The sequence below is a fragment of the Chaetodon auriga genome, chromosome 2, assembly GCF_051107435.1.
Source record: "Chaetodon auriga isolate fChaAug3 chromosome 2, fChaAug3.hap1, whole genome shotgun sequence".
In the NCBI taxonomy this organism is placed as follows: domain Eukaryota; kingdom Metazoa; phylum Chordata; class Actinopteri; order Chaetodontiformes; family Chaetodontidae; genus Chaetodon; species Chaetodon auriga.
In genome coordinates, this window is record NC_135075.1 from 28909975 (window position 1) to 28922294 (window position 12320).

General features: G+C 46.2%; 1 protein-coding gene across 1 annotated transcript; it reads left to right on the top strand.

Annotated features, from left to right (window-relative positions):
• Positions 1-948: 948 nt before the first annotated feature.
• On the top strand, positions 949-10257 carry psmf1 (proteasome inhibitor subunit 1). Its single transcript, XM_076745566.1, has 7 exons — positions 949-1208; positions 2194-2346; positions 2826-2908; positions 4358-4543; positions 7505-7561; positions 8299-8460; positions 9557-10257. Exons 1-7 carry the CDS (start codon positions 1080-1082, stop codon positions 9606-9608), a joined length of 822 nt encoding a protein of 273 aa, XP_076601681.1. The 5' UTR covers positions 949-1079; the 3' UTR covers positions 9609-10257.
• The last annotated feature ends 2063 nt before the right edge of the window (positions 10258-12320 follow it).

Genomic DNA, 12320 nt, shown 5'->3' on the forward strand with positions numbered 1-12320 from the left:
TAGGATTGTTGTTGTTGTTGTTGTTGTTGTTGTTGTTGTTGTTGTTGATTTAATTGATTATTTTATTCTTCGATGGCTACAACAACGCTATGTGCATTAGTAAAGTCTCTTTTTCTTCTTTAGAGTTTCCTGTTAGCAATAATTATTCCTTTTCCATTCTCTGTTGTTCGTAGATAACTCGCTCTACATCTTAAACATTCGCCTGCAATCAGTAGACAGAAACGGCAAATTTATCTTTATCAATAAGACACTGAAGAGAAAACGTATTTTGAGAGCGGAACGATAGATTTTAAGCATGTTTTCACCCCGGGACTCTTTTGAGATGGATCAAAACACAATTAACAAAACTCTGTAAAGTTAGACACAGTGCACCACAAGTTTTCCGCTAAGGGTACTTTCATTTTAATAAACAAAATACGCTTAGGGTTGAAATTGACTTTGAAAAAGATTTTGAGGAATTATGAACAATAATCAACAAAGACAGATTTTTGATTTTTGATTTTTTTTTTTTTTTGCTGTCATTTTATAAAACTTTAGATACTGTTAAAAAACTAAATGATATCAGTGTTTCAGCTGAAGGATTAAGATAGACTTGAAATGAGGTTGAAAGCTCCAGAAAACTTCTGTAAGCTTTATTTGTATTTCCACGGTTGAGGTAAACAACCTTGCTCAATATTATAATTCTTGCTGCTGCTGTTGTTGTGTTATTATTTCCTTATGATCGTATATAGTTATATAACTTCTAAGGTGAATTAACAGCTTTACACCAATCTTCTATTAATCAATAATCTTAATTATTATTTTTTGTTTGTCTTATCTGGTTCGTGTCCATATTGTTTGTTTGTTTGTTTGTTTGTACTATATATTTCTTTATTCACATTAAAGATGTTAGCTGTTACTCAGCACTGTCTGGCGCTCAAAACGTCCACGTCTCACTGGTGCTTTTATATTGAAAGGCACAGCCAGGAAGTGGCTGGTGTTGCTAGGAGCCTGACGCCGTGAAGCTGCCGTTAAGACTTTCGATTTCATTTCTTGGCTGAAAACGACTTGATGTTGCTATAGTCACTAGATTAAAGAAAATGGCAGGCTTAGAGGTGTTATATACCTGTGTCGCTGGCAGCATTAGCTGTCCCCAGGACGCCGTTGTGTGTTTGGTTCACTGGGACATTATAAAGAGTGGATACAGGTGCATCGGGTCGGGAGACGAGGTGAGTTAAATTCGCAAACATTGACTGTCTAAAACCCTCTAACGCGATGTTAGCGCGAACACCGACCTACCACAGAGCTGCATATTCGATGTGACGACTGACAGAGTCAAAACTCAACAGTTAAACGCTGCACTGACGGATACCTGCTGCTTTGTGAATCAGCCATAAGCCGAATGGAAGAATGGATCGAGACTGTTCAGATTAATTTTTTTTATGGAGCTAACTGACCCGTGCTTTGCTTTTCAAGAAGAAATTGTTAATTTTTCCAGCGGATTCTGTCCTCGCTAACTTGCCGCCTGCTCGGTTTAGCATCTTAGTTTAGCTTCCCGGACGAGCATCAGCTAACGTTACTGCATGTAACGAACCTTATCGAGACCTGCGTAATAGTTTGGCGGCTATATTTTAGCTTTGTTTAAACGAAATGTCGTGACTGATGCAGAATCCGCCAACAGTTTCTTTAAAATAAAGATGCTATGAGGAGCTCTGAAAACTGTCACGTCATGTTTAGCTAGCTAACCTGCCGCTCTGCCACTTGGGGCCAGTCATGATAAAACACTGCGATGGTTCAGATTAGGCAAATTCTGATGAGTCTGTCCTGACATTTGTCTGCAAGGATTCATTTTCCTGTTTTAAAAGGGTTTATTAAACTCACTGGACTATTTTTTTTTTTTTTTTAAGAAAGAAAAGAAAACAAGACTCAAGGGTGCATTCAAACACCATCGTCAGCTGTAAAGTGACAGGAAGGAACTCTGTCAAGAAATACTCTCAAAGAAGTCACATGACCTGAGATGTAAAAGTCACGTGACCACTGAGGTGTCACTGAGGGGTGTGTGTGTGTGTGTGTGTAGCTCCACTTCGTCATAGATGGCCTTGTGTCTCATGATCATCAGAATTATTGGTCTTCTGCTGTAGAAGTGGCCTGTGTGTCCGTCCTGATCTTGTCTTCGTCCTCACGTCTTTTTCTTCTGGGTCTTTCTCCCTTCAGCCCCGCAGCACCGATAAGAAGTCAGAGCTGCTGCCTGCCGACTGGAACAGCAACAAGGAATTGTACACTTTGAGATATGAAGCCAAAGACAGCGACACCCAGCTGCTGCTCAAAGCCATCTCCGCAGACTCCACCTTGATCTTCAACGTGATGGTGGGCACAGCTGACAAACCCAGCGTGAACTCCACCAGCTTATGTTCTGAGAGCAGGTCGATGCTGTCGCTTTATGCTGGAGGCTCGACAACCACCTTAATGATGAGATGAATCACAGAGAAAATGCTCACAGATTATTAGAAGCTTCCTCATTATTCCTCTAGAGTTCACCAAAAAGTCAGATATCAGGAGGAACATGTAGATCCAGAAATTCTTTGCAGGTGCTAGATAACAATTACCTGCACAAAGCTATAAGACTCTGTTATCATGTGGTCAGGTGAGCGTTGGTCTGATGTGTTGGGATCAGATGTCAGTGGTTGTTTTTAGCTCAGTAAGCGAGCGTTTAGTTCTGTAAATCATCCTGACTGTGTTAAAACACATGAAAGCCTGCTCTGTTTAGCACATGTTTAAGTTTTGCGAGTGTGTTTCTGTGATTGTGCGTTCATCTTTAAATGCTCTCTCTGTGTTTGTGCGTGAAGAACTGCAGCACGCAGCAGGTGTCGGGCTTGGCGGTGAACACCGGCGATCACGTGGACGCTGACCAGCTGCACACGTTTGACAGGTTGGTGTGTGTCTTTGTTCATAATGGTTTGATGACTCGTTTTGAAAAATAGCAGCATCTGCTGTGTGGTGATGATGAGCTGCGACCAGGCTGCATCAGACTGAATGTTTTAAAGAGTATAGTTGTTTTCTATGATCGTGGCGTCTTTCTGAAGGCTGACCATCAGCGTTTTAGTCGTGTTAGCAGCGCGGCTCTATTAGCTTAGTTTATTGTTCTTTATGTAAACTCTCTGTGTGTCAGAAAAATACAACCACAGAGGAAAAGACTGGATGACTTGTTCTGGAGCTTCAGACGTTAATGATTCTGCAGAAGAAGAGTCCGACTGACTTTGATGATCTTCTGATGTTTCCTCTACAGCCGCCATGAGGAGGATGCAGTCAAATGTTTAAACAGCTATTGGATGGATTGGCGTGAGATTTGATGCAGATATTCATGTTACCCTCAGGATGAATTGTAATAACTTCAGTGATCCTCTGAGTTCCTCTAGCGCCATCATCAGGTCAATGTTGCTGGTGATCTTCTCACCTTTCAGGCTAGAAACGGTGACTTTTATGTGACTCTGACATCTGCTGCAGACGTCCTTGATGAATCCTAATGATTTTGGTGCTTTGTGCACTCAGTCGGGGTGATAGAGGGTCATATTTGTGGTATTTTGTTGGATGGATTCCCCTGAGATTTCATGTTAAACAATCAGGAAACAACACAAATTGATGATCCTCTGATTTTTCATCCAGCACTCTCATCAGGCCATCATCGTGTTTGCATCGTCTCCCTGAGCTTGTTAGCATGCTGACATTAGCATTTAGCTCAAAGCAGCGCTGCGACCCAGCACAGCTGTACAGAGCTGCTGGCCTGGCAGGAGACGCTTGGGCTTGTCTGTGTCACCACTGGGGGGCGCCAAGATAAAAGCTATTCAGATTCTGCTCATGCTGACGGCTGACAGCCCTGCAGCACAGAATTCAAAGAGGAAAAATCGAGTCGAGCAGGCTACAGTGGAAAGGGAGGCTGAGCTCCACCTGCACTCAGCTTAAAGCCTGTGTGTGACGTCCACTGATGTTCACCTGCTTTTGGATTAAAAAGTTTATAATTGTACGTCTCACACATTGTCAGTGTCACAGCTGCAGTTATTTGAGGAGGTCGTGCACACATTTATTGTCTCCTGAGACGAGACCCAGTCGTCAGGTAACACGTCAGAAAACGTTTGTCTTGTCACTCATGAACGTTCTGATCCAGTTTGTCTTCTGGAACTTTAACGGTTCTTTCATGACGGTCGATATGGAAGTGAAACAGCCTCGTGAAGAGCTGGTAACTTTGCCACTTGATACCTGTCGGTTTGTTCTTGCCCGAAAGCTTTTGGTCTCATGTTTTCCGTAGCAGGGAGACAGAAGAAGAAGCTTGAGCCACTTGATTTTGATAAATGAAGTTAAAGGCATGCTGGTTTTTTTGCAGCGTGTTCAAGGACGCAGACAGTTTGTCAGAGAAGGTGAGGACTCAGCTGCTGCCCTCCCAGGACAGACCGACAGGACAGAGGGCAGAGCCGAAGAGTCGGAGGGAGAAGGAGGAGGAGCAGAGACGAAGAGGAGAGGACCACGACCCCCTCCGCATCCCCAGCAGAAATCCTCGGCCGCCACACTGGTAGGTGACGACAGGAAGCTGTCTGTCTCTGTCTGCCGGCATTCACACAGGAGGAGTTCTGATGCTTTAAATCAGTCGTCACATTACTCATGCAGGCGTATTTTGGCCAAAAAATGATATTTAATTTCACCAACACTGTCCAATTTTACAATGTTTACAGGTTCCCAATTCACCTTCTAATCAGACGTACAAATAAAAGACTAAAGCAGGCCTGGATTTAAGCATTTTCTGGCTCACTGTCACCAAAAGGACTAATCAGATTCTGCTGCGTTTTTCCGCCAAGCATCACCAAAACTGTAGTCTTCTAACTGGTTTTCCTGTTTCCTCCTTCATCATCTACCTGGAACCTGTGTGTAGAATAAAAGTGTGAAGCAGGTCGTGTTTGTGCCCATTAACAGAAAGAAGGCAGCAGTCCAGGGTGAGGTCACACAGAGCCTGAATGATGGGGATGTTTTTTAGAAGCTATAAAGTCTACTGGCATAAATCCAAGCATTTAGTTGTCTTCATTACATTTTTCAATAATCAAATCTGCACTTTTCAGAAGGCTTAACTTGAATTTTCATCACCAGATTTATTATCAATTAATGACAGTTTGGAAGCACGTAGAAATTTCATCCTGGAAAAGCACAGCATCAGTTTTGATACTGTGATTAAAACTTAGTTACTGTCTGACCGAAGCTTGTTTGAACGCTGAAGAGCTGAAACGATCCGTCGATAAAGAAAATCAATCTGCAGCTGTTTTCATCATCACACACTTTGGTTTAGGACTAAATGACTAATGACATTCTCATCTGCCCCCACTTCACTTTTTGCTTATTGGCAATTATATTAGCAAATGCTAGCATGCTAACAGGCTAAATAAATGTTAACCTGCTTATCATTAGCATGTTAGCTTGCACCGCTGTGCCGCTGACGTGGCGCTCAGTCTTGTTTGTGAGCGTTTTAAACACTGCAGGAAGCAGCAGAAGAAGAAGGTCTCAGCGTGATAACGAACCTCGCTGTGTCCCGCTGTCTTCTGGGAAACTTGTCCCGCCGCGTGCAGCGTGAATTCAGATCACAGTTGTAATTATTACTGCCTGACTTGTTCGTCAGAGCGACGTTTGTTTGGCTGCTCTGTAAACACCAGCTGGACGTCTGCCGTCGAAGCAGCTGCTCGGCGCCGTTTGCTGCAGTGTCAAACCACATCTGCTGTTACCGTGGTAACCACAAGAACCACCAAATCAACCGAGACGCAAATTTAATGGATTCTGACTTCAAGTGATTTTTCAGTTGAGTCTTTGTTTTATGTGATGGTGAGCTGAACCAGAGCTGATCATAACGATTGTTTTAAACAATCTGAAATGATGTTTTTGGGTGGACTGTTTCTTTAAATGTCACATGATCAATACTGGGTTCAGGTAACAGATGCTCACCATGTCAGATCAGGCGATTAGTCAGGAATTCATGCAGTGACCAGTCCCCGACCAATCACAGCACAGCGTCAGGACTGACTTCCAGGAACAAGAACGTAAACAAACAATGGCGTCGCGTGCAGACAGACCGTGACCTTTCCTCGGGTGAAGAGCATTCTGTGCTCCTATTGGCCAACGTTTGGCTGCGCTGCGAGAGGAGGCAAATAAAATCCAACACGCTCGTCTTTCTGTGGGGGCGTTGAGGCGTCCAGACGCCGTGTCGGTTATCGTCCACACGATCCACCGCACGGCAGAAAAACGTCACCGAGCCCGTTCAGTTCCTGACGAGCGAACCTGTCAGGTCGATCGAACCAGTGAGCAAGAATACAACAGACATAATGAAGGACGTGACTTTAATATAGGCTGCTGTGTGTAACCCAAACACACACACATACATACACACACACACACACACACACTTTGGATGTGCTGAGTTTGTGCCTTGTGGAAAGTCTAGACAGGAGCTGCTGGTCGACTACAGCAGCAGAGTGAATGAGGGCTGTGTGTGTGTGTGTGTGTGTGTGTGTGTGTGTGTGTGTGTGTGTAAGCGAGAGCTGCAGGACAGATTCAGTGGCAGTGCCCCCCCCGCCCTCTTAGCTGTGACCCGATCAGATGAGATGCGAGATGATGTCAGCACTTTATCGACCTCGCTGCTGTCGCCTCATTGTCCCCAGAGAGGGGAGGGAGCGGGGAGACGGAGGAGGGAGGGAGATAAGGATGAGATCAAAACAATGACAGATGGAGAGAAAGTGAAGCAAAATGTGAGAGAAAAGACGTAAACTGAGAGAAAGAGACGAGAGACAGAAAGTGTGAGAGAGAATGAAAGAGATGAAGAAAGACGATGAATGAGAAAGCAAAAACAGTCGAGAGCAGGAAGCATTGGACAGGAGAGACACGGAGGAGGGGGAGGAGGAGGAGGAGGAGGAGGAGGCTGGAAAGATGAGAGTGCAGCGTAGGGGAGATGGAGGGATGGGAACGATCCAGAACATCTGAAGGTTGGATTCATAATTCAGAAGCATCAGAGAGACCTTTGCCTCCATGAAGCAGACTCCGTTCACTCACTGTGAATAATCCTAATTATTAATGGGACCACTGGGATCATGAATGGGATGAGCGATGTGTGATGTTGAGCTGAAGTTAGATTTCAGGGCTCTGTGTGGATTCTGGGTCAGAGTTACTGCGATGAATCAAATCAAAGGGCCGCAAATAACGAGGGTCTTCATTAATGATTCATCTTTCTGCAGCTAATCGTGTGGTCAATAAAAGCGTTTGAAGTCGTTAGCAAAACAGAAAACCAGCAGAGTCGAAGGTGAGCAGGTGTGCTCAAGCAGCAGGTGAGCGGCGGTGAGGCGGGTGGAGGGAGAGGTGGAGATTGTTTGGATCCACGCCCACTAAATGAAGACAAAGGTGTAGTTACATCCAAGTCCTCTTAAGACATGAGGGGGAAAAACTTCTAAATGTGTGTGTGTGTGTGTGTGTGTGTGTGTGTGTGTGTGTGTGTGTGTTTCAGGCCCGACCCCATGCTTCCTCCGTTCGGAGCCGGTGGAGCAGACCTGGATCCCTTCGGGTGAGTCCGTCTCTCCCTCATCATAAATCCCTCAAATTGTTTTTCTAGAAATGTTTTCAGCTTTGAACTGAAGCGTCAGCGTGTGCTTTTGTTCTAATCTGGGATTTTGGGGATGAACAGTCCGTCTACGCAGCGACAGACCGACAGCAGAGGATTACTGGCGCCTGTCCAGACTCCTGAATGTGAAGCTCTTAACCTCAAAACTCTGAGCTTCAGGATGCGCGCTGGGGAGAAAACAGCAAAGCGAAGCAGTCGGAGTCTGTGCTGAGCCTCGGCGCTGATCGTACATCAGCCTCAGCTTCTGTTTTATCGCCCTCCGTAGAGCTTCGTCCTGCACCAGGCTGCTTGTTAGATGGATCGTTTGTTTGCATGCAGTGAACTCACAAAGACTGGATGGAGAGTTACACAGTTTAAGTAAAGTGTTGTTCACTGTTGCAGTTTAACTGGAGCAACACCTTCATTTTCTTAGAAAACCAAGTGAACGCAGTATATTGTGGCACCAGGTGGTCATCCATTAGCGTACAACACACGGCTGGTTGTGTATTATCTCTCCCCTATTTTTATGTCAAACTGCCGTTAATTAAGACAAAAATAAAAAACTTTTTGCTCCTCTCATCAAATAAAAGTGGTTTCCCATCAAACAGAAATGAAGAGAGGAAGAAGTGAGTGAAAGAGGAGGTAAAATGTACTTTTCCGTCTCACATGTCCTTCGGTCTTTTCTTACTCGCCCTCCTCAGGTCTCGCGGCGGCGGCGGGATGATAGTCGACCCGTTGAGGTCGGGGTATCCTCGCTCCGGTTTTGACCCCTCCAGCGGCATCCCAGACATCCTGCCTCCCGGAGCCGTTCCCCCGGGGGCTCGCTTCGACCCGTTTGGACCAATCGGACAGCGCAGACCAGGGTGAGACACACACACACACACACACACACACACACACACACACACACACACACACACACACACACCTCTCTGTGTGTCCTCTTAAAGGACAGCTTCAGGTCTTTATGCCTTTGTTCTGTTCGTACATCTGCTCGTCCTCTTCCTGTTAATACAAACGTTCACTTTGACCTGAGGATGAACTGATTCCAACGTTCGTGATGGAGGACAAAGTCCACAGTCGTCTTTCTGTGTACAAATCGATTCCTCATTTGAAGCCTCAGCCTCATCAAGCTGCACACAGAAATAACGTTAATTAGCGACAGCTGGCGTGATGCGCTGCCGGCGCCGTTTGTCATTTTATCTGGAGAATCAGCGCCGGCTTCAGATGAGAAGCTGCTGGCTAAACGTTCTGTTCGCTGATCTGAGCTAACAGCAGATGACAGATGTGTCACAGCCGAAGCTCACGGCACAAACCCACACGAGCAGTGAAATGCTGCTCTGTGGAGACCTGCTGTGGGACGGGACGGGGCGGGACGGGGTGGGACGGGACGGGACAGGGACGGGGCAGGGCGGGACGGGGCAGGGCAGGGACGGGGCAGGGCGGGATGGGACAGGACAGGACAGGGCAGGGACGGGACGGGACGGGACGGGACGGGACGGGACGGGACGGGACGGGGCGGGGCGGGACAGGACAGGGCAGGGACGGAACGGGACGGGACGGGACGGGACGGGACGGGACAGGGCGGGACGGGGCGGGACAGGACGGGGCGGGGCGGAACGGGGCGGGGCGGGATGGGGCGGGGCGGGATGGGACGGGACAGGACGGGGCGGGGCGGGACGGGACAGGACAGGGCGGGACGGGACGGGACAGGCTGAGGGGATGAACCAGCGGAGATCAGTCGAGAAGTCTGATTTATTTGATCTGATCAAACTGTCCCGATGAGCTCGATGGTCACTGTGGGACGTCTCTACTCTCTCTGCATTTCCTTTAAGTTTGTCTGTCTTACTTCATAAATAACCCTGTCAGTAGTTGTGGAGGAGACAGAAAACCTCCTCCGTCCTGGTGGTTTTGGCCTCTTCGGACTCTGACGACGGCGCCGTGTGTCTGTGCTTTCAGGCCGGATCCAGACCACATGCCCCCGCCCGGCTATGATGACATGTTCATGTAGTACCCGGCAGCGTTTCCTGCGTTTCTACTTCCTGTTTGCTGCATCCTGTCCTCCAGCCAATCGGAGCCAGAGGCAAAGTTCTTCACCTCTCTGAGGGTCGTTGGGTTTGATCTGGTCGAGTCGCCCCAGAATAAAATGTCTGCCTTTTTATCTCTCCCGTTCGTCAAGAGAGTTTGTTTTCTAATCCTTCATTTCATATAACTCATGTAGAACTCGTGTGGAAGCGCCGACTCTTGGCGTGAAGCTGGTGTCAGGTATCGATCAGCAAGTCGCCCGCTCAGTTTGCAATAACTCACGTCTCCACGTCAAAGGAGAAGAGAAGCTGACTGATTCGGACAGTTGAGAACGTGATGGAGACGCTCGCGCTGGAAGACGCCGACTCGTCATTAACTCACATGTTGTCTCGTTTACCAGCATCTGAAGATCTCTTCTTAAATATTTAAGCTTTATTATTCTGAAGCTTCTGTTCCATCAAACTGCATCTCGTAGTAATTTATTCATCAGAAGTTCTTGTATTTCTGTTGTGGAAACATTAGAGAAGCTTGAAAAATGATTCTTTACACTCTTTGTTTGGGTTGTTACTGATTTAATAATCAAATGATCAAATAGTTCATGCCAAAAAAAACGCTAATAAAAGTTTCTGACTTTACCTGTTTTACCTGTTTTCCTCCTTTTACTCGGGTGAAGCATCAGATGTGACGTGTGTGTGTGTGTGTGTGTGTGTGTGTGTGTGTGTGTGTGTGTGGAGAAGATGCTCTTCCTGTCCTCCACAGTTCTTCTTCTCTTTCTCTCTCATCCATCTCTTTTCTCCTCCTCTTCCGTCTCCATCTTTCTTTACGCTCAGCCTCCGTCGTTCCTCCTCCACCTTTCCGCTCTTCATTTCTCCCCTCGCCTCCCTTAAATTTGTTCCTTCGCCTCCTCCATTACATTCCCTCTCTCTTTTTTCCTGCTTGTCATCTTTCCCTCCTTCATCTCTCCTTCTCCTCTCCATGTTTCTCCCTCCTTCATCTCTATATTTCCCCCCTCTGCCTCTTCTCCATCTCTTTCTATCACTCTCTCCTTCCAGTTCTCTGATGTTCCCCTCATTCATCCTCCTCTTTTCCTCCCTTCTTGTTCTTTCTCTCCTTCCTCATGTTCTGATCTTTCTCTGATCTCTGCTTTTCTTTTTTCTCTGAACTTTGTCTCTCTTTCTCTCTCTGACTTCAGCCGTAATTCTCTAAATTTGCCTTCTGTTCTACACAGAAGAACACTGCCAACTTCCCCTTCGAGCATCGTTTCTTAAATGTTTTTACAGCCTCTATTTTCCTCCTCCAAATTACCAACCTGCCTCCTTCTCTCTCGTTTTATTTACATGTCTCTTCTCATTACTCTCAGCTCAACAAGCTGTTCTTTTCCCTCGAGGCAGGTGACAAAAAGCCATTTCCAATTCTCTTTCTTTGTCCCGGGGAGTGCTGAGGGATAAATATAGCAGCCGACACCACAGGTGGTTGATGCTCAGGTCGCAGCGAGAGGCGGAGAGTCTGGAAACAGAGTTCAAACACGCTGGATCAACTTTCAGAGACGGCAGGATGGAGGATCAACATTACACCTGATAAACGTGTTAATCACAGCGAGCAGGAGGGAAGCGTCTCCTGTTAAACACGTTTCTCCTCGACGTGTTTTGCGTGTTAATATTTATTCATCAGAATTCAGACGATGTGACATTTTGCTCGGAGCTTTCTGCAGAGGGAAATATGAACCTGCTGTTTCGGACTCTTGATTCTGTTCATTTCCTCGGGGGAATCTGCCTTTTTATTCAGGCTCGGCCTCTAGACCGAGCCGTTCTTTATTCATTAACATCTTTTTATGCTCCGGGACATTGTACAACACAACACAAGACAATCTGAATTTCTAAACAGTCGCAGTCATTTTTTTGGTTTTACTTCGCCGGGAGGCAGAAGACGAGATGAGTGGCAGCGATGGGGGTGTAAATAATGTTCTGGAAAATCTAAATTCGCAGCTCAGAGAGACTCACCTGACATGTTCCCTGTCAAATCTAAATAGAGGTTCTGCCGGAGGCATGCTGACGTGTCTGTGGGAGCTTTAAAAGAACCCATCTTACTCACTTTCAGCAGGTGGTTGCACTTAATTTTCCTGTGTGGAAAGAGAAGCAAGGATCTCATTTTGTCTCCCCGACTGTGGATTTCTGTGGCACCAGGACAGCAGCGCTTATTAAAGAAAGACAGCGAGAGAAATAATGAATCAAAACAAGCAATGATAAGACTCAGAGGGAGGGAGACAAAAAGAGACAAAGACTGACGTGGAAGCAGCTGTTGTGAATGTAAATCTGCCAAAGGACTGACAGTGATCATAATGAGACAGAGACAAAAAAAACAGAAAGAAAACAGGATATGAAGCTGAAGACGAGTGAGAAAAACATCTAAAAATAAATCCACACAGCAGGAACCATCAGAGACATCTGAAGGTCAGCGGCTCAACAGATCCATCATATAAAATAATATGTGCTGCCACAAAAACACACCAGGATGAAAGTGATGTCGCGTGTGAGGCTGTGAAGGCATCACTGCTGCTGTTCGCTGCGTTTTTCCTCTATGTGCAGTAAACATGTACATAACTGGACAAAACAGTCAGGATTTGCATTTCACTGTCAGATCCTGTATTGTTTTGGCAACGAAGCTGAACCTTCAGTGGATTTTGCTGTAATCAGGGTGG

Excerpts from the sequence above, each read along its gene's own strand:
- psmf1 (XM_076745566.1), top strand. The coding sequence starts at position 1,080 with ATGGCAGGCTTAGAGGTGTTATATACCTGTGTCGCTGGCAGCATTAGC. Across the intron at positions 4,544-7,504 it reads AATCCTCGGCCGCCACACTG|GCCCGACCCCATGCTTCCTC; the intron begins GTAGGTGACGAC and ends TGTGTGTTTCAG. Across the intron at positions 7,562-8,298 it reads GCAGACCTGGATCCCTTCGG|GTCTCGCGGCGGCGGCGGGA; the intron begins GTGAGTCCGTCT and ends CGCCCTCCTCAG.